The following is a 20,685-nucleotide window of genomic DNA, read 5'->3' on the forward strand; positions in this document are numbered from 1 at the left end:
ACAACATTAATAAAAGTCGAGCAGCAAAGTCCTGTGACAAGAAAAAGGGAAACACTAAAGATTTTCAAGTAAAGTTTGTATGTTTACTAAAACTATTTTCAGGGCCATGGAAGTGAAACGTCTAGGGAAACTGAGAGAACTCTTTCTCTTTCCCTACCTCTATCCCAGCAATAAAAGCTTTTTCTTTGTTTTTTTGTTTACTTTTTAAGGAGACATAAATCTACCACCCAACCAAAGTACTAGAACATTGCTAATAACCTACAGCTATACCCGCATCTATTATCTCCATAAAAAGCTCTAAGAGCTCTTTATACATATTCATACATGTATCTTTCCTTCAGGTCCTATAATTCCACTTCTAGGAATCTATACAGAAAAGTATGTGCTTGTAGATATCCATCATCACATTTCAAAATTATGCACTACCATAGGAAAATGTTTACATTAAGTGTATTTTGCTGTGCATGTATGTCTATGAATAAGGACGGATTTTGTATGTATATATAAAAAAGAAATATGTATGTATGTTCTCTGTGTACATGTGTGCATGCGTGTGTGAGAGAATAATGAAACATGACAAAATGTTAATGGCTCATTAAGAAATTGAGATTGAAGGATGATTTCCATTCTCTAGTTTCTAAGCATGCTATAATATAGCAATATGTGTATGTATCTCTGTGTGTCTGTGTCTGTGTGTGATATATATTTTTAACTCTCACTTTTTAATGAGAATTTTTTCAAATCTCAGATTTTTCTTTTTTATAATATAAAGAAAGGATATCTAACATCTAATGAAGGATATCTAACATAATAAGATATTGTGGATTGAACTGTGTCCCCTCAAAATTCTTATGTTGAAGCCCTAATTCCCAATGTGAATATATTTGGAAACAGGGCCTTTTAGGAGGTAATTAAGGTTAAAGAAGCTCATAAGGGTGGAGCCCTAATCCAATATGTATCCTTTCAAGAAGAGAGAAAGACATAGGGATGCACACACTCAGAGAACAGGCCATGAGAGGACCCAGCGAGCAGATGGTCATCTGCAAGGCGAGGAGAGAGGCCTCAGGAGAAACCAAACCTGCTGACATCTTGACACTGGACTTCCAGCTTCCAGAACTGTGAGAAAATACATTTCTGTCATTGAAGAAATTTACCACCCAGTCTGTAGTATTTTGTTACGGCAGCCCTAGAAGTTTAATACACCTCTATTAAATTTTAATTTAATTTTAATATTAAAATTTCCAGTAAATAGTAACTAAATATTCTTCACAGCACTGGGCTAGATAGCAGAAGGAAACAAAATCAAAATTACTTTCATTTGATTCTTAGATAGCTTCTGAGCACCTATTATATATGAGCACTGTACAGACTCATATATAAATGTTACTTCCTAAGACACAAATCACATTGGGAGTAAGATATGCTGCCACTATAAAAAAGAAGAATTTATTCAGGCAATTCTAAGGAGATAAAAACCAACTGTAAGTAATTCTAAATATAAGAGGTTAGTTAGTGCTAGTTTTCACCTACCTTCACAGCTCAGGAGCAACAGAGACAAGGACTGGAAAACAGAAACAAGATAAAGAAGACAAAGTACGAATAAAGGGGGCAATGTTAATTCCTCAAAGGAAACAACTCACTGGTCATCATCAGGACAGCCTTCTAAATGAAGTCCCAGAATCATTTTCTACTGAAAATATTAAATTTAATTTGTAACACTAGTTGAATTGGTATTTGCTTATAATTCAGAATATTAGTAAAACTGTCCGTTTTTGCTAAAGGACATTATCTGTTTTTCAAATAGAGGAGAATCTATTATTTTTTTATTATCTATTATTATTACCTAAAAGTAATCTTAGTTTCTCACTCTCCCATTTTATTTTTCTTTCCCCTTCGAATGCCAATCTTTTTAACTCCATAGCTGTTAACTCCATAAGCAATATTGACCCCACATTGAGCAGTAAAAACAAAGTCTCTGCTTTTTTCTTCCAACACAGTGTAACTAAATTCAGCTAAATCTTTTTTTCCATTGCTTTTCTGATGCCAAGGATCTCAAAATCAAAAGCTAGTCAAGAAGTATAAGGAATCCACTTAGTTTCTCAAATAGCCAAAGATACAGAAATTACCTAGATTAAGTTTTCCATTTCCCCAACTCATTGTTTTCTTTAAAAACAGCCTCTACTAAATGTTCAAAGTCCGTTTTTCTATTCTCTGGTTTCCATATCACCAGTATTACTGACAAACATTTGTTGAACATCCACTAAATTTGGGGGGCAGATATAACTGTAAGATTTGATCCCTGTCCTTTTTATCTTTATTACCTTTAAGTGACTAAATGTGAAGAATGTAAAGGTCATTTAACAGTTCCCAAAATCATTTCTAAAAAGCACATATAGTTTTAAAAATCACATTTGGTAATGGTTAATACAATCCTTCTTCACAAACTGGAAGTCAAATGATCATAAATTACTTAAAGATGGGTACCCTCCACACCCCAACTCAATGAGAGCACAACAGGGGGACTTTTCTCTGTTGCTCCAGGGCATACTTCTACCCTAAAGATGTGGAATGGAGGAATAAGCTGTTGGTCACACCCTTTCTCCCTCCTCACTTAAACTTCAGAGGAGAGCTCTGACATGCATATAGGACACATGAAGGACACCATGAGATATGATGTAATAAGGATAATCATGCCCTGCCCATCCCTTCCAAAAGGATTTAAGATGATAGGGAAATAGAGCCTTAAGTAGAAAATGGAAGGGTCGCAAACCTTAGTAATGAATATAACTCTCTTCTTTCCTCTGCTACCACATAAGACCAAAGTGAGGTGTGGGAGAAAAGCTACACTGAGTTATTCAGGCCTAATTCTAGTCTAGGCCTTAAGCTAAAAAGGATTCGGTAGAAACAGATTCTTGTATTTACACACAGTCTATCTCATCCTTCCAGACAGTCTGGGCCAGAAGCTTTGGCCAGCAAAAAACCATATGCATACAGCACAAACATATAAAAATAGAGGATATTTATATTAAACACTTACCATGTATAGGGTAGTCTTCCAAGACCTTTACATGGATTAACTCATTTGACCCTCACAACAACTCTATGAAGTAGATGGTCTTACTATCCCTATTTCACACATAAGGAAACTGAGGTACAGAGAAGTATAACCTGCCCAAAGTTGCACAGCTGTAAATATCAGACTTGGAAACCAAGCACAAGCAGTCTAGTCCCATCTCCTATCTTCTTTACCATGATACCATTGTGTTTATTCCTCAAAGAATCCAAAATCTGGATTGCAGAACATTACATAGGATTTAAATAATTCAGAATCCTACCAAGACTCAACTAACATAGGTTTATTAGTATGAATTCCACTCAATACCATCAATTCTTTGGATGCCAAACATCATATTACAAGTTTTGCATATTCACTAGGCAAAAATACCATCATATCTCCCCAAAAGTAAATACGGACCAGTTAGAATTATCCTTTTCTCACAGGCGAGGCTAATGAGGGCTGTAGCTGTCTTAATGGTACTGTTCTTCAAACGATGCCCTTCATCACAAATTAGAAGATCAAATTTTATATTCTTAATTTGATCCAGGGAACGAAGTAACATTTCATAACTGATGATAAGAACAGAATAAAATGGAGATTTGGTGAATTCTTCTACCTTGTGGTCCTAAGAAAAAAAAGATAATATTTAACAAATCATGGGCAAAAACTGTGTGAAATCAAATTTAAGCAGCGTATTCCTGACAACCATTAACTAGGTATTAGAATATGTTAACTCATGACCAAATTGTAGGGCAAGATTCCATTTATCTGCAAAGGGTCAGAGCTACTTACACTTGAAAAACTGCTACGTAGACAGTGAAAATTGCAGTATTGATTTGAAAATCTAGAGATTTAGTAAATGACCAGGGCTAAACTTTTAAAAGTCTCTTACCTGATCAACAGTAAATATCTTGATCCTTTCAATTCCTAGCCATTTTTGAAATTCTTTCCTCCAATTATTCACCAAGCTTCCAGGTGAGACAATAAGTGTCTTCTTTATTACTGGCTTGCCACCGTAGGGTCCCTGACACTGTAGAGTCCAGATGAGCGAAATACATTGCAATGTTTTCCCTAAACCCATTTCATCAGCAAGAATAGCTCCACATCTGGCATTCACCCTGTTAGAAACAATTATACTTCCTTCAATTACAAAAGGAAAATATTTTATGTCCCTAATATCATCACCTATTAGTCAAGAACCAGAAGCTGATATTTTGTATGTAGGATGATCCTAGCCCCCACTAAACACTTTTTCTAGCTCTTCAATCAGCTGATTTATGACATATCTCTCTTTTGCATCTTTGCTAATTATATTCATTACATATTTGTGAACTAAATTACTAAAACAACTTGAAATTAGAGTTGAATCTAAATCATCTGTTACTATCATGTATCTATATTTAGAGATTAGAAATGAATCCCAATTTTATATCTACCTTTGAATAATTTAACTATAACCATGCTTCTCATCACCAACAGTTGAGCAGTTTTTATCAGTTTCAGTATTAGATATCAAAACAGTTTAAAATACATTGAAATGTAAACCAGAAAGATCTATTGGTCTGTATTTATGATTCTCTGGCAGTAAATGAAGTCTTCAACCAAAACAGCTCCTTGAGCTGTAAGAAAAAATAAACACTATTTGATCTAAAACATGTAATTTAGTAAAACTCTCATCCAACAAACCTACTTGGTTAATGTAATTTAAAATTAAATATTATAAGGAATATAATAATATAAGTAAGTGGCATTTTATAACATTCATAGTTTTTAAAGCTCTTTGAAGGTATTAGATATACATTTTTAAAGTTATAACATCCAAAGGAATTAAGGATATTACCAAAAATATAAGTGTAGTTTGTTAATCTATTGTATTTCTTACTAGTAGAAATAATAACCAAAAACAATTTTATAGGGGACTTCCCTGGTGGTCCTGTGGTTAAGAATGTGCCTTCCAATGCAGGGGACGTGGGTTCAATCCCTGGTCGGGGAACTAAGATTCCACGTGCCACGGGGCAACTAAGCCTGCGCGTTGCAACTACTGAGCCCACAAGCTCTGGAACCTGCATACCACAACTAGAGAGAAGCCTGCGCACTGCAACGAAGAGCCCGCACGCTGCAATGAAAGATCCCGCAGGCCTCAACTAAGACCCGACGCAGCCAAAAAAGAAAAAAAAAAAAAAAAACCACACAATTTTATATATGTTCTCCATTTCAAAGTGTAGAGAAAAAATTACAAACATGCATCATAGCCACTATTATTATTTTAGATCAACAATTTGCCACTGCAAGATGCCAGCTAACTGAGACATAGTGAGTGGCAGAGAGAAAATAGTGATCCACCATCCATCATCCACCATCAGGGTATAGGGAAGAGAACAGGAAGACTTCTCTTGAAGAAGATGAAACTTGAGCAGAGTTTTAAAGGTAAATAGGAATTCACTACATTAATCAGGTAGATCAGTACAGTTGGAGCTTGAACTGAATTCCAAGCAAGAAAATAAAAGCTAGGAAGCTGGCAAAATAGGAAGAAGACAGAAGATGAGGATACTTATCCTTGAAAGCTCAGACTGTATCCTGTAGGTCAGCATCTCCCAAACATCAGTCTTTCATGACTACCATTACAATTTTTTGCCATACATGTGATACTATATGTTATTATTTATTATTTTTCTCTAAATCAACTCATTTTTTTACTTAGATTTATTTGAAAACTCTTTCTAAGCATAATTTATCTGTGAAACAAAAAGTTTAATGTGCTATTTCTTTCTAATTATTCATTAACTCAATATGCTACTATTAAAAGTTAAAAATAAAGTTTGTCCATGTATACCTAAAATGATCCCATACACAACCCAGTAAAGTGCATATCACAGATTAGGAAACACTGCTCTAAGTTCTGAGAATTGTAATAATTTTAAGCAAGGAAATGCCATGTTCAGAATTGTTTTCAGAAAAATCAAGCTGGTGGTGATAAGGAGAATGAATCTGACAAGTATCAGAAGCAGATACACAAGTTAGAAACCACTGCAATAGTCCAGATAAAATATAATTTTATGACACCAGTTACTAGAGCTGCTACAGTGAGGTGCCAGAAACAATCAGGACCCAAATGATATTTGGGAGGTCAAAATAATCAAAAGTTTAGGTTTGATTAGATAGAGAAGGTGAGAGAGAAGAAATCAAAGATGATTCTCAGGCCAAGTGAGATAAGGTCTCCAAAAGGAAGAACAGATTTGAGAAAGAACATGAATCTAGAAAGTTTCTAGGAAATAGTTTTCCCTTAACTTGTCATCATTCAACGGGTTCTTAGAGTTTGGGGAAATTTACATTCCCAACTCCCTAGTAAATGACCAGTATAAAAGTCAAGGTCCTATGCATTAAAAACAAAACAAAAAAGGACTGGAAGGAAATGTACTAACATGTTAGCAGAGACCTTTGATTTCTTTTTACTCCCTTTGTCTGGTTTGTATGTATGTGTGTGTCTTCTATTGATACTTCAACTGTACTTCGACTACAATTCTTTAAGAAAACTCAATTTTAAAAGGGGAGGAGGGGGACTTCCCTGGTGGTGCAGTGCTTAGGAATCCCCCTGCCAATGCAGGGGACACGGGTTCGATCCCTGGTCCGGGAAGATCCCACATGCCATGGAGCAACTAAGTCAGTGAGCCACAACTACTGAGCCTGCACTCTCGAGCCTGCAAGCCACAACTACTGAGCCCACATGCCACAACTTACTGAAGCCCACGCGCCTAGAGCCCATGCTCCACAACAAGAGAGGCCACTGCAATGAGAAGCCTGCACACCATAATGAAGAGTAGCCCCCACTCGCCGCAACTAGAAAAAGCCCGTGCACTGCAACGAAGACCCAACGCAACCAAAAATAAATTTTAAAAATAAATTTTAAAAAAAATCTGCTTAAAAAAAGCTGGGGGGCGGCTTCCCTGGTGGCGCAATGGTTGGGAATCCGCCTGCCGATTCAGGGGACGCGGGTTCGTGCCCCGGTCCGGGAGGATCCCACATGCTGCGGAGCGGCTGGGCCCGTGATCCGTGGCCACTGGGCCTGCGCGTCCGGAGCCTGTGCTCCGCAACGGGAGAGGCCACAACAGTGAGAGGCCCACGTACTGCAAAAAAAAAAAAAAGAACTACCTGCGGAATAAACATACACATTAAGTACCATTTCCCATTCCTACCAACTAAAATATATGCTGTACCCACTGAGATGCATTATATATCAGGCTTGTCCTAGAAAACCATTATGTTACAGGTTAAATCAAAGCTCAGATTAAACAGATTATTTTCCTACCTCATTCCCATCACACATTCATAAAGGAATATGATCCCTTCTTTCTGATGTGGTCGAAGGTGAAATACAAGGTGAGGATCTATCACTACATCCACAACAGGAAAACAGTTCTTACTGAACATCCACTGGTGATTATTATCTGGTCGTGGCATAACAAGTGAATCTTAAGAAAAAGAGAAAAGTATAATTATAAATTTCACTCTGTCAGTAACTACATTATCTTGCTCTAATTACTCAGAAGGTAGAACTATTTGCCATCATTTGTGGCAAAAAAACTTTGAAATTCAGTAACATCAATGCTAAGCAAAGGTACAAAATTAAAAAAAAAAATCTCTTGCCTTATTGATGTAAGATTTCATGCAAAGAATTGCGAAGAGCTTTCCAACCTTCATGCCCAAAAGTGCTTTGAAACCACTGAAATTCACTGTTGTCTCATAAAGAATTCAGCCACAACACTTAATAGTTCAGTATTCAGAGCAAAGAGAACTATTTCCAACTGAAAGCACAGGTTGGAATTTTGCCAAGATGCTCTTGCTAATACTCACAACTTCTTATTCTGGAAAGGCTTTCTAAATTTAATATAAAGGCTCCCTTTTTTCATTCTTGTACCCACTAACAATGACCATTACTCCTATTATTCAGAAGAACTGAGAAAGAATGACAAATTTTCCATTGACTTCACCACCATTATTTGCTTAAAGTTAATTACTTCATTCATAAATCTTTGCCAAGCAGCATGAAGTAACCATCAAATAACAATGTAATTCTTTAGAAACACGCTAATACAATTTAAAAGATTTATTAAAAGTCACCCAAAAAAACAAAATCAAACATAACTAGAAAGCTGGTCTCAACTGATAAATCTGAAATCAGAAAATAAACTCATCAAAATAATTTTTTGGATATATTTGTATGTCTACATCATGGTTAAAAAAAATAAATTTTAAAAAATAAACAAAAAGGAAAAAAGAGAAGAACAAAGATGAGAAAAGGAGATTTTTTAAAAATGCGTTCCAGGAGATCAAATATGGGGAATTCCCTGGCAGTCCAGTGCTTAAGACTCTGAGCTTTCACTACCGAGGACATGGGTTCAAATCCTGGTCGGGGAATTAAAATCCCACAAGCTGCATGGTGTGGCCGGAAAAAAAAGAAGATTAAATAAATAACCATCAATGTGAAAATACATAGTCACAGGAATGAGAGTCTGGTTGTGTTTACTGATAGCAATTACCCAGAAGAAAATTTTCTGTGATCTTCCCACGTTTCTGAGCAACCAGGAATTCACCTCTCATTTTTGAGGTGAATTCCTGGCAGGTAGGGGACTAGGGAGTGAAAATGGAAAACTTGGCCCTTGGGTTTCCTCTATATCCCAGTAACACAGCAAGAGTGTATGCCTTGTGGATTTCCAACCAAGAAATAGCTCCATTTTTTTCTATCTTTTAAAAAGGACAAAGGGAAGAAAAGAAGATAGAGGTAAAGATGATACACAGCTCAAGCAAGAAGGACCACAGAATCATAAGTCATCTAACAAAGTACCCAGCTTCAAGAAAAATAAAACCTAAAGCACCACAGCAATAGGACACCAATTCAAATCTTAAGATGCTCCTCTACCTTCACAATGATGAGGCATTGTTCAATGCTAACAAAATCTGTCATGCTTTAGTTTTAAGTGTACAACTTAGTCCTAACCTTAGCAAGATAAAAAAAAGAGAGAGAATAATCAACTATTTACCATTTACAAAAAGGGCTTGCTTACACACACCCACACATGCTCATATACACATATATATAAATTATCACAATAAAATTTTTCATTCATTCAGTCAACAAATATTTATCATACACAACATATACCAGGCACTCTAAGTCTCTATGGTAGTTATTAGAACCCACATTTTACACATGAGGAGGCAAAAATATTAATGAAGTGACTCCCTCAACAGGTTGAAGGACCAGTTAGTTCAGTGGTAAAACCAAGACTCTAACTCAGGTCTTTGACTAAGTACAGTATTCTTTTCAGTTCCCCACAGCCCTCTATTATTACATGACAGGAAGGCAAAGAGAAATAAGAATAAAGGCGAGAAGGAGGCTTGTTAAAAGAGCTAGTGGGACAGACAAAATATTTAGATAAAGAGAAAAATAAGAAGCATAAGCTTCCACTCTCTAAATTTCAATTAAGTCTCAAACAAGCTAGAATAGAGCTAGGAATTTTTAATTTGGGGGTTTTAATCTCAATTATGCCAACAGTTATTTTAATTCAAGCAAGTCAGTTCATCCTTCTGGGACTCAGTTTCCTCAAATGCATAGTGAAGGGATTGGTCTAAATTACCTAAAAGGTCCCTTTATTTCAAAAATTCTGTTTCCATAATACTTGCAAGAGGGGAAAATAGTTATTTTAATACTTTTATTTATGATTATTTTAATAGTTATTTTAATACTTTTATTTTACTACTGTTATGAAAAAAGCCTATTCTCCAACTTCTACATCTACTACACTATAATTCAAATTTCTTGTCTGTCTCCTCACCAAATGAGAAGCTCTGTCATGACAGTTTCGCCTCTGGGCCCAATGTATAAAAGGCACACAAAAAATACTTGTTGACTGAACCATTAAATTTTAAAGAGTCATAAACAGACATGGTTTTATTTTTTATGTAATTTTTAAATTAAATTCATTAATGTGAAAATTAACTTGATGAATTGAATTCTCATGAATAAAATTTGAATTCTTTACATGACATCTGACCTTTCAATATTTTAATACTGAATTAAATCACTAATATACGTGATCAAAGCATATGGTCTTCAAAACGGAAGCTCAAAAATATTCCTAACTCATGAATCTACTAATTTTTCTCCCTACTAAAGATATCAGGTTTTACTCAAAATCATATACATGTATGTATGTGTGTGTACATCTACAATTTACACAACTTTCCTTTAACACATGTATAGTATTTTGATTACTGTATTCTTGCAATTGTACATATACTTATGAAATAATTCTCACACTATATTGTTACTCAACTTCAACATTATCCCTTACATCAGACTGTATGTCTGAAAAATAATATTTACTTTTACCTGAAAGCTTTAATACAAAATTTAAACTTTAAATTCACATACCAAAACATCTTTAGACAGTAAAAACATAATACTCAAATTAGTTTTGAAATCTTACTTGGTGCATATGGGTCATGGCGTGGTTTACAATTTTGGAAACTTTTCTGTCTATTTTCCTTTGAACTTAGTTTACAGACACTTTTGAAAGGGTTAGAGAAACACTTCTTGACAGCTTGAGAAGAACATAAGGCAGCAGAACTTCCTCCTCCAAGCTGAAAACATCTGCCACTGTTGAAATCATCTGGAGAGATTACACCCATGACTTCTATTTCTTTTCCACCAATCGTCATTGTTTGGCCCTCTTCAATCTTTTCAAGCTCTTTGCATTTATATCCAATGCCTTTAAATTGAGAAGAAAAAAATTAATTTAATTTATTGACACTCTAAAATGACTTGATTAGTGTAACCAGAGTCTTCTTCCTGTAACTGTACAGAATAAAAACTACTTGGAATGCAAATAGCCTCATATAACCATTAGCCAGACCAAAAATATAATTATCATTTTAGTAAAAACACACACACATACGTGCAAAAATCAGAAGGCATAAATAATTATATAGTTATAAAAATTAGGCAAGTTTTAGAGAGGCAAGGCTTTTCTTAATTACTGAAAATACAGCCTATTGTATTCATAGTTTTGCCACCTGCTGTCTGTAGAAAATCAAGCCAAGAAAAGAGTTTGATAGACTATATGGACCCTCCTTTCTTGTGAACAAACTAGAGAAATACCAGGGCAGCTCTATTTCCACTTGGAAACAGCTGGAAATGTGCAGAACTAGCAATAAAAACAATTTCTACCACAACTAGTACTCTACTGTTCCACCTGAGATAGCATAGTAAAAATATATTTGTCATAGAGGCCACTGATAGTCCAAGTTCTAGCTCCTGAATAAAAAGTGCCATAGGGCTTCCCTGGTGGCGCAGTGGTTGAGAGTCCGCCTGCCAATGCAGGGGACACGGGTTCATGCCCCGGTCCGGGAAGATCCCACATGCCGCGGAGCGGCTGGGCCCGTGAGCCATGGCCGCTGAGCCTGTGCGTCCGGAGCCTGTGCTCCGCAACAGGAGAGGCCACAACAGTGAGAGGCCTGCGTAACGCAAAAAAAAAAAAAAAAAAAAAAGTGGCATATTTTATAATAACAAACTTGAGTTATTATTAATTCAACAGACATTTATTAAGTGCTGCCAGGTGTAAGGTGCTGATGCAATATAAATATGAGTAAGTTAGTCAGAGTCTGTTTAAAATGAACTCATTAACCAGATAGAGTGAGGGAATTTTAGATTCCTATGCTTGTCTACATTAAATGCATGGTTTTTGTGCCACTAGGAGGGGCAAAAACTGTGTACAACAAAAACTTTTTAAAGTCTCTAAAAACAAAAAATAAAAGATCATCACATTTCAGAAAACATGACATGACCCTTTTAAAACTAGCTGGAAATGGCTACAATTCCCTATTAAAACTGGGCTAATCGTTATAATCCATGCCAATTGGTAACTACATAATATACATTCTTCAATTATTTATGACAGAGGTCTGATATAGGAAGAAGTTATTTGGCTGGAGCTCCTCAATGCTAAAGACCCATCCCTCCATTTCCCACACTATCTCAATTCAACAACAGTCTTGATCTCTCCACACTAAGGAAGAGAATAGTTTTATCTTCATATAGAATCCAACACTATTAATCCAATTCCTATTAATCACATGAAAATGGGAGATAAGAATAAACATAATTTTGAGGCATCTTCAGAAGTCTCTAATTCCAAGATCTCTCATTTCACTTTGATCCATAGTGATGACTGTCTCAAACACCTCTAAGTCTCCAGAAGACTTTCTTTAAACTCTTGAACTCTGTTTCCCACACCTGTTCTTTTCTGGGTATTGTGTAATGACAGTCAAATGAATCTGACTACATTATCACAAGCTATTAGCAACTTCAGCATTACAGCCTTCAGTTTTCTTAAGTGTTTATTCCTACATTAACAATATTTAAATGCTGTATATCCAATTTATTTAAAAGAAAAACCGTTTGCATTATAGGCAATAACTTGCAAGATTAACTCCAGGTTGATATATTTATTAATGTTATAATTAAGCAACCAAGTCTTATGTTTGGATGTTTTCACTTTGAAAGCCAATTAAAACCTCCATTAATGTTTAAACCAGTGGATTCAACTCCTGCTGGATATGAGAATCATCTGGAAATCTAAAACATACGGATGTCCAGCCCCTCTCCCCACCATCCAGACCAAATAATCAGAGCCTCAGAGGTCAAGGCCTAAGCACTGGCATTTTTTAAAAGCACCACAGGTGATTGTACTTGGGTAGTCAGAGCAAAAACCCACTGTTTATGAACTAATCTGCATTTATCACTACTTGCAACTGAAAGAGCATTTTATTACAAACTATACATACTCAAAACCATATATACTATAACTTATGGGTAACAGAAGTTCCAGAGTAATTTTGATAATTTTTACCTCTCTACGTGGCTTTAGAATATAATTTCACTAAATAGGTATAAACAAGTTCTCCAAAAATTTTGCCTCAATCTACCCTAACCAACAACGTGGAATGTGTACTGCAATTTTTCTTTTTAAATTTCTCTAAACACTAAGAATAATAGTGAATATATAGCATTTGTTCAATATTTTTATAATAAAAAATTCTATTGCAGATAATTCCATACAGCCTCAACTCTTGCCTCTTTGCCACTGCCCTTCATATACTATATTCCTGAAACACTGAAGTAGTTTTGCCTTTCAACCTGTACATATGCCTTGCCCCTTTCTCATCCCCTACAAAATTATCCATCCTTCAAATATTACCTTAAACAATAACTCCTATGAAGCTTTCCGTTAGCCTCGAAGGTCAACTTAAATGGTCCTTCTATATATGCTCGTATTGTGCTTAGCAAAAATTCTCATTGAAACAATTACCTTAGTGCTTCCTAATTATTAATTACATTGCCCTGTCCCCACTAAACTGTAAACTATATCCATCTTTGAATGCTTACTCCTAGCATACTGCTTAGCACATAACAGTTACTGAAAGCTATAAACTATGGTGTTTTCAAATGAATGAGTGAACTTGTAGAACAGATTTTATAATTATGGGCCATGCTCAGAACTGAACAGTAAGAGACAATGAAAACAACCATAATGGTTTTAGGTATTCTGAATTTGTGGGCTAATTTGTACAAATCATGCTGGCAACATTTTATAACGGAAATAATGGTAACCTCCAATTTGTATGTATTAATCTAGGTCATGTCTAGTCATTATCTCCTTACTATTTTTCAAATTTTTTTAGGTATCATTGAAGTTAAATATCATTACACTCCTAATACCAACATTTTTTTAACTTTTAATCACTCAGCATTCTGGAAAAAAAAAAAAAAGATGTAAAACACACCAAGACAAACTGCTTAATCTCACAAAAATGCCAAAGTAACTGTATATACCTGGATGGCCATTTTATTTTTGGAGAAAATGAAACCATGGGATGAGATTCATCTCACTGAGTATACATAAGACTGTCAGACTCACAATTAAGAGATAATTTTATGTTTATGAGATAATTTAGACATGAAAGTCAATTAAGGAACAACTTTGTTAAAACCCAATTACATTTCAATTTTGTAGCCAGAGATATATATTAATTTTAGACCAAATCATAAACATCAGGTAATATCACAATACCTCTTCCAATGTCTTTGCCTTCCAAATCCTTTAATGTGAATGACTTTCCTTTTACAATAAGAACAGCATCGCCTTCCCACTTTTTGTGTTTTTTCTTTGAAGGCTTACACCAAACAACACTGAAATATTTAACTAGGCTATCAGGCTCCTCTTCTTGTCCCTTAGACACTGTTATTTCTTTAGGGGCTAAATGAACTAGAATAAAAAATAAAATAAAAACCACATTATTAAAGATGACTTTAATATTTAAATAGTAAGATCATTCAACAAATAAAAGCACAGGTGAATTAGATTGTATTAAGTATTATTTCATGCACATGTTAGCATTTTATAAACTGGGAAATTGCAAATGTCATGTGCTAACATTACCATGAGTACGATGAATGTAAATTTCTTATCATCATACAAACTATGTTGAAATAAAATAACATAATAATCACTGGCAACATTTTAAACTCTACTAATTAAAGATAAAATTTCAGCATCCATGGAAAAAGATCTATAATCACATTCTGAATATACAACTGATTTAATTAACAGTGACATGACAAAATCAAGGAAAAGTAATATAAGATCACAGAGTTCTCTCAAAGAAAAACCTGTAGTTTTTTTCAAATAAGAACAAAGTAAAACAGTAAAGTAGCAATCAGACTAAATTTCATTAATATACTCTTGTCTCCTAGTTAGGGAGCAATCAGGTTGGACCACTGATTCTGAGAATTCAGTAGTATATAATCAGGAAATCAAAAGTTTCTTACAAAAGTCTATACTCCTCTGGAAAACATTTCCAATATCACCTTATAAAAACATATCCAAACAGTCTAACACAGAAAATTCTCCAGCAATGGGGAAACTAATTTATGGTGATAGAAACCAGAAAGTGGTCGCTGCCTCTACAGTTGGGAAATTGACTGGAAAGAGGCAGGAGAGAAGAATTTGTTCTATTGTCATACTGAGTGAAGTAAGTCAGAGAAAGACAAATATCATATGATATCACTTATATGTGGAATCTAAAAAAGGGGTACAAATGAACTTATCTACAAAACAGAAACAGAGTTACAGATGTAGAAAACAAACTTACCGTTACCAGGGGTAAGGCGGGGGTGGAGAGGGGGAGGGATAAATTGGGAGATTGGATCAACACATACACACTACTATATATAAGACAGATAACTAATAAGCACTTACTGTATAGCACAGGGAACTCTACTCAATACTCTGTAATGACCTATATGGGAAAAGAATCTAAAAAAGAGTGGATATATGTATATGTATAACTGATTCACTTTGCTGTACACCTGAAACTAACACAACATTGTAAATCAACTATATTCCAATACAAATTTAAAAAAAATAAATACAAGAATTTGTTCTGAGTGACAGGTACATGCGTATATACATTTAACAAAAATCATCACTGCTCATTTAAGAGCTATACATTTTATTGCATGTAAATTATAGTTCAACTTAAAAAAGATAAAACATAATAAGACAAAGAATAACAGCAGAATAGGTTGAAAGGCATGTATATGATATTCTATATAATGATATCTTTTAGTGTTTTGAAGCAAAAACACTAAAAGTTATCTATTAATTCAAAGTACACTTGACACTAGAGACAAAATCTCCCCTTATTTCTGTCTTATTTTCTCTTTTCCCCTTGGCAGTTACAGTTAAAACATGAGCACTTCCTTGAGGAATACAGACCACCCTCATACTGAGCCCTAGTTCTTACTTCTCACCTAACTTGTACACTATATTTTCAATGGCTGAAGAGAGGGAAATCTCATTCCCCCATCACTGAAGAGCTATTCACTATGTCTTTTATCAAATACACACTTGAGCCCGGGAAGCTATCAAAACAATATAATTTACAAAACAAAAACCAAATGATTACTTTATCTTTTAAAATACACCACCTACTTAATGGGACTTCCCTGGTGGCACAGTGGTTAAGAATCCACCTCCCAATGCAGGGGACACCGGTTTGATCTCTGGTCCAGGAAGATCTCACATGCCATGGAGCAACTAAGCCAGTGTGCCACAACTACTGAGCCTGCACTCTAGAGCCCGCAAGCCACAACTACTGAGCCCATGTGCCACAACTACTGAAGCTCACGCGCCTAGAGCCAATGCTCTGCAACGAGAAGCCCGTGCACTGCAATGAAGAGTAGTCCCCACTCGCCACAACTAGAGAAAGCCTGTGTGCAGCAAAGATCCAATGCAGCCAAAAATAAATAAATAAATGAATTTACAAGATACACTTCACATCCACCAGGATGATAAGTATCAAATAGATAATAAAAAGTGTGGTGCAGACGTGGAGAAACTGGAATCCTCACACACTGCTGGTGGAATGTAAAATAGTACAGCCACTTTAGAAAACAGATTTGCAGTTCTTCAAAAGATTAGAGTTACCATGTGACCCAGCAATTCCACTCCTAGGTATATGCTCAAGAGAGAGAAAAACACATCCACACAAAAAACTTGTACATGAATGTTTATACCAGGATTATTCATAATAGCCCAAAGGTAGAAACATCCCAAATATCCATTCAACTGACAAATGAATAAACAAATTGTGGTACATCACTACAATGTAATATTATTCAGCCATTAAAAGGATTAAAATACCGATACATGCTACAACATGTATAAACCTTGAAAACATTATGCTAAGTGAGAGAAGCCAGTCACCAAAGGACTACACATTACATGATTCCATTTATATGAAATGTCCAGAACAGGTAAATCTATACAGACAGAAAGTAATTTAGTTTAGTGGTTACTTAGGGCTGGGAGGTGAGGGTGAGTTGGGGTGGGGGTGGGGGGGGCACATGGTGGGGGCGGGTTGAAAGCTAAAGAGTACAGGATTTCTTTTTTTTTTTAATAAATTTATTTATTTGTTTGTTTATTTATGGCTGTGTTGGTTCTTGTGCGCAGGCTTTTTCTAGTTGCGGCGAGCGGGGGCTACTCTTTGTTATGGTGCGCAGGCTTCTCATTGCAGTGGCTTCTCTTGTTACCGAGCACAGGCTCTAGGCGCAAGGTCTTCAGTAGTTGTGGCTCGTGGGCTCAGCAGTTGTGGCTCACAGGCTCTAGAGCGCAGGCTCAGTAGTTGTGGTGCATGGACTTAGCTGCTCCGCAGCATGTGGGATCTTCCTGGACCAGGGCTCGAACCCGTGTCCCCTGCATTAGCAGGTGGATTCTTTTTTTGTTTGTTTGTTTGTTTTGGTTTTGGTTTTTGCGGTACACGGGCCTCTCACTGTTGTGGCCTCTCCCGTTGCGGAGCACAGGCTCCGGACGCGCAGGCTCAGCGGCCATGGCTCACGGGCCCAGCCGCTCCGCGGCACGTGGGATCTTCCCGGACCAGGGCATGAACCCATGTCCCCTGCATCGGCAGGCGGACTCTCAACCACTGCGCCACCAGGGAAGCCCTGGCAGGTGGATTCTTAACCACTGTGCCACCAGGGAAGTCCCCAGGATTTCTTTTTGAAGTGTTGAAAACATCTTACAATGGTAGTGATAGTTGCACATAACTGTGAATATACTACTAAAAATTATTAATTATATGTTTTATGTGGGTGAATTATATGGTATGTGAATTATAAATCAATAAAGTTGTTTCAAAACATGACATAACACCACACACTCACTAAATTGACTAAAATTTTTTAAACTGACTATATTAAGTGTTAACAAAGATGTAGAGTCAATTATAACTTAAAAAAAAAAAAAGATGTTGAGCACCTAGAAATATCACACACTACCGGAAGGAATGTAAAGTAGTACAATCACTTTGGAAAACAGTTTGGCAGACTCCTAGAAAGTTAAACATACACCTCCTATAACCAGTCATTCCACTGGAAGGTATTTACCAAAGAGAAAACATATGACAAAAAAAAAAAAAAACTTGTACAACTTCGAGCCAGGTAAACCAATCTCCTGAAAGCCTGAAAAACCAGTCTCTACTAGAATTCAGTTAATGCATATGTTCATCATTGGTATTCATGGATTTAGAAAGTGAATCTTGACTCTCTCCAAACAATAAATTATCCTCAGAACCATCAAAGCTTTTTTCTGAGAAAACAAATGATTGATATGCAGCTGAGACAGCTGTGTTCCGAATGCTTGGCCCAATGACCTTTCATCAGTCCCTGAAAGGACTCTGGCTGCTATAATCCTGAACAGAACAGTCAAGCAGGCAAAGGACTTAAGTGCAGTGGCCCCAGTTTCCGGCTTTCCTCTCATAATGAGGGTGTTTGAACAAAGGGTAATTTTATATACTTCTTTGGGGGAAAACATGCTTCTAATATACCAGGAATTATGATGTAGAGTTTTTTAGCCTCCTCTTTTGATATATTATTGTGAATACATTTCCCATATCATTAAATTAAAAAGTAAAATGGTGTTTAATATCTGCATAATGATATTACCAATGATATTCCCACCAACGGAGAGGATCCACTTCACTACTATATATCAGCATAATATATTACCTTACCAATTTTTCTCTAACTGTAGTTATTTTTTGTTACAATTATCATACAGTAAAACTGACTTTTTCTCTTGGTGTACAGTTTTACAAATTTTAACACAGGTATAAATTTATTTACCCACTACCACAATCAGGATATAGAAGAGTTCTATCACTCCAAAAGTCTCCCTCAGGCTATTCCTTTTTAGTCAGACCCTAACCCTATTCAGTTACTGATCTGTTTTCTACCAATATAGTTTTGCTTTTTGAGAATGTCGAATAAATGGAAATCATACAGTATACAACCTTTCAAGCTGGTTTCTCCGGTTTCTCCCACTCAGACTCATAATGTCTCTGAGATTCATCCCAAGTTGCTGCCTGTATCAAGTTTGTTCCTTATTATTGTATGGAATACTGACAGACAGTTGAAGTGTTTCTAGCTCTTAACTATCACAAATCAAGCTGCTATGAACATTTATGTACAGATTTTTGTGTAAACATTCATCTTTACCAATTTAATAGACAGAAATGGCATTTACTTAACATTATAATTTGAATTTCATTATTAGTGGTTTTTATATATATATACATCTCTTCTTTGCTTGACTCCTCTAATTTCACACTATGAAGGATGCACCTAAAATAAGTTTTATTTCTTTAAACTGCATTTTCAATCTGATCTGAAAACCCTCAACATTCATTCATCCAACAACTTATAGACTGCCCAAAATGTACTCTAAACCCAAACTCTTATCTTATTACAAAATTTCAGTGAAGTCTATGAGTAGAAAACAGGCATTAAAGAGAATCTGAATTATAATTATGTCAAAATTAAAATATAAAACACTATTAAATTTTAGTATGTAAAAGGCTAACACTTAAAAAGTGTTGACTGTTGCTAGAAGAATCAAGAATCCATTTACATCTTCTTTAATATAAGGAATTCACTATACCTTCTATTGTAATAAAATTTTACATAACTTGTGGAATTTTAAATAAGCCCACGTCATTTAAACACTCCTCTCTATCCCTCCCCCCTAAAAAAAGAAAACTATTATGTTTTGGCAACAGGTAGCATTTAACAGATTAAAATGTGCCAGGTTGAAATAAGCCCACTCACTAGAAATTATTAAACATCATTCTGTAACTCAATAAATGATTATGTTTTAGCAACAGGTCCAAAGGTTGATTCTTTTTATTTCTTAATGAGAATTAGTTTCTCATTAAGAGAAATTTAATGAGAGAAACAATGAGGGATAATTTGTGCATTATTTTAGGGGTAATAAAGAGCTCTTAAAAAGATCACTCTTGACTTCCCACTTGCTAAACTCCTTTCCCCACAATAAATCACAGAAAAAGGCCACAGCATGGAAAAATAAAGTTATTCTGTGATGCGTTATGTTCAGGGATAAACTAGAACACATGCATAAAAAGGGAACTTATACTGCCTGAAAAAGCTGCCTGCCCCCATGTTTCCACTTCAAGCACCCAAACACCCACTTAACTCCCTCCGTTTCTTCAAATTCCCAGTCACTCCTCAACTTCTCCAATCTGGCTTCCAGTCTGATCCTCCCCCAAAGCTGCCTGGTTAAAAGCCACTAAGGAGCTCTTTGTCAATAAATCCACAGGTTACTTTTTAGTCCTGACCACAGTTCTCAAAAAGCATTGGACAATGTTGACCACTTCTACCTTGAAATATTGAACTCCATTTTTATAGCTTCTAACACACTTCAAATTTTCCTCCTCCTTTGGTTGCTGTGTCTTAAACATCTTTGCCAGTTCTTACTTTTTTGTCTAACCTTTGTTTATTGGAGTTCTTCCTGAGTTCTAGGCCCTCCTCCCCTCACTGTGCACCACTTCTCCTTAAAATTAGCTCATCTACTCCCATGGGTTCAATACCTTCCCTGTACTAACTTAAAATTTTTTCTCTAGCCCAGATCATGATTCTAGATCTGTAAGTATACCAGTATATCCATTGGATCCACATGAATGTCTCATAAACATCTCCAACTCACCAGATCCAC

General features: G+C 35.7%; 1 protein-coding gene across 2 annotated transcripts in view; it reads right to left on the reverse strand.

Annotated features, from left to right (window-relative positions):
- RAD54B (RAD54 homolog B) overlaps nt 1-20,685 on the reverse strand; it is a 95,485-nt gene that overhangs the window by 22,728 nt on the left and 52,072 nt on the right. For both annotated transcript variants that reach the window (XM_027131408.1, XM_027131409.1), the window contains 5 exons: nt 14,188-14,382; nt 10,546-10,827; nt 7,365-7,527; nt 3,951-4,176; nt 3,476-3,683 (listed from right to left, as the gene is read on the reverse strand). In XM_027131408.1, coding sequence (XP_026987209.1) covers nt 3,476-3,683; nt 3,951-4,176; nt 7,365-7,527; nt 10,546-10,827; nt 14,188-14,382 — 1,074 coding nt within the window. The remainder of the gene's footprint in view (nt 1-3,475; nt 3,684-3,950; nt 4,177-7,364; nt 7,528-10,545; nt 10,828-14,187; nt 14,383-20,685) is intronic.

The sequence above is a fragment of the Aethalodelphis obliquidens genome, unplaced genomic scaffold (assembly GCF_003676395.1).
Source record: "Aethalodelphis obliquidens isolate GAN/ISIS:26980383/991018 unplaced genomic scaffold, ASM367639v1 scaffold39, whole genome shotgun sequence".
Lineage (NCBI taxonomy): Eukaryota > Metazoa > Chordata > Mammalia > Artiodactyla > Delphinidae > Aethalodelphis > Aethalodelphis obliquidens.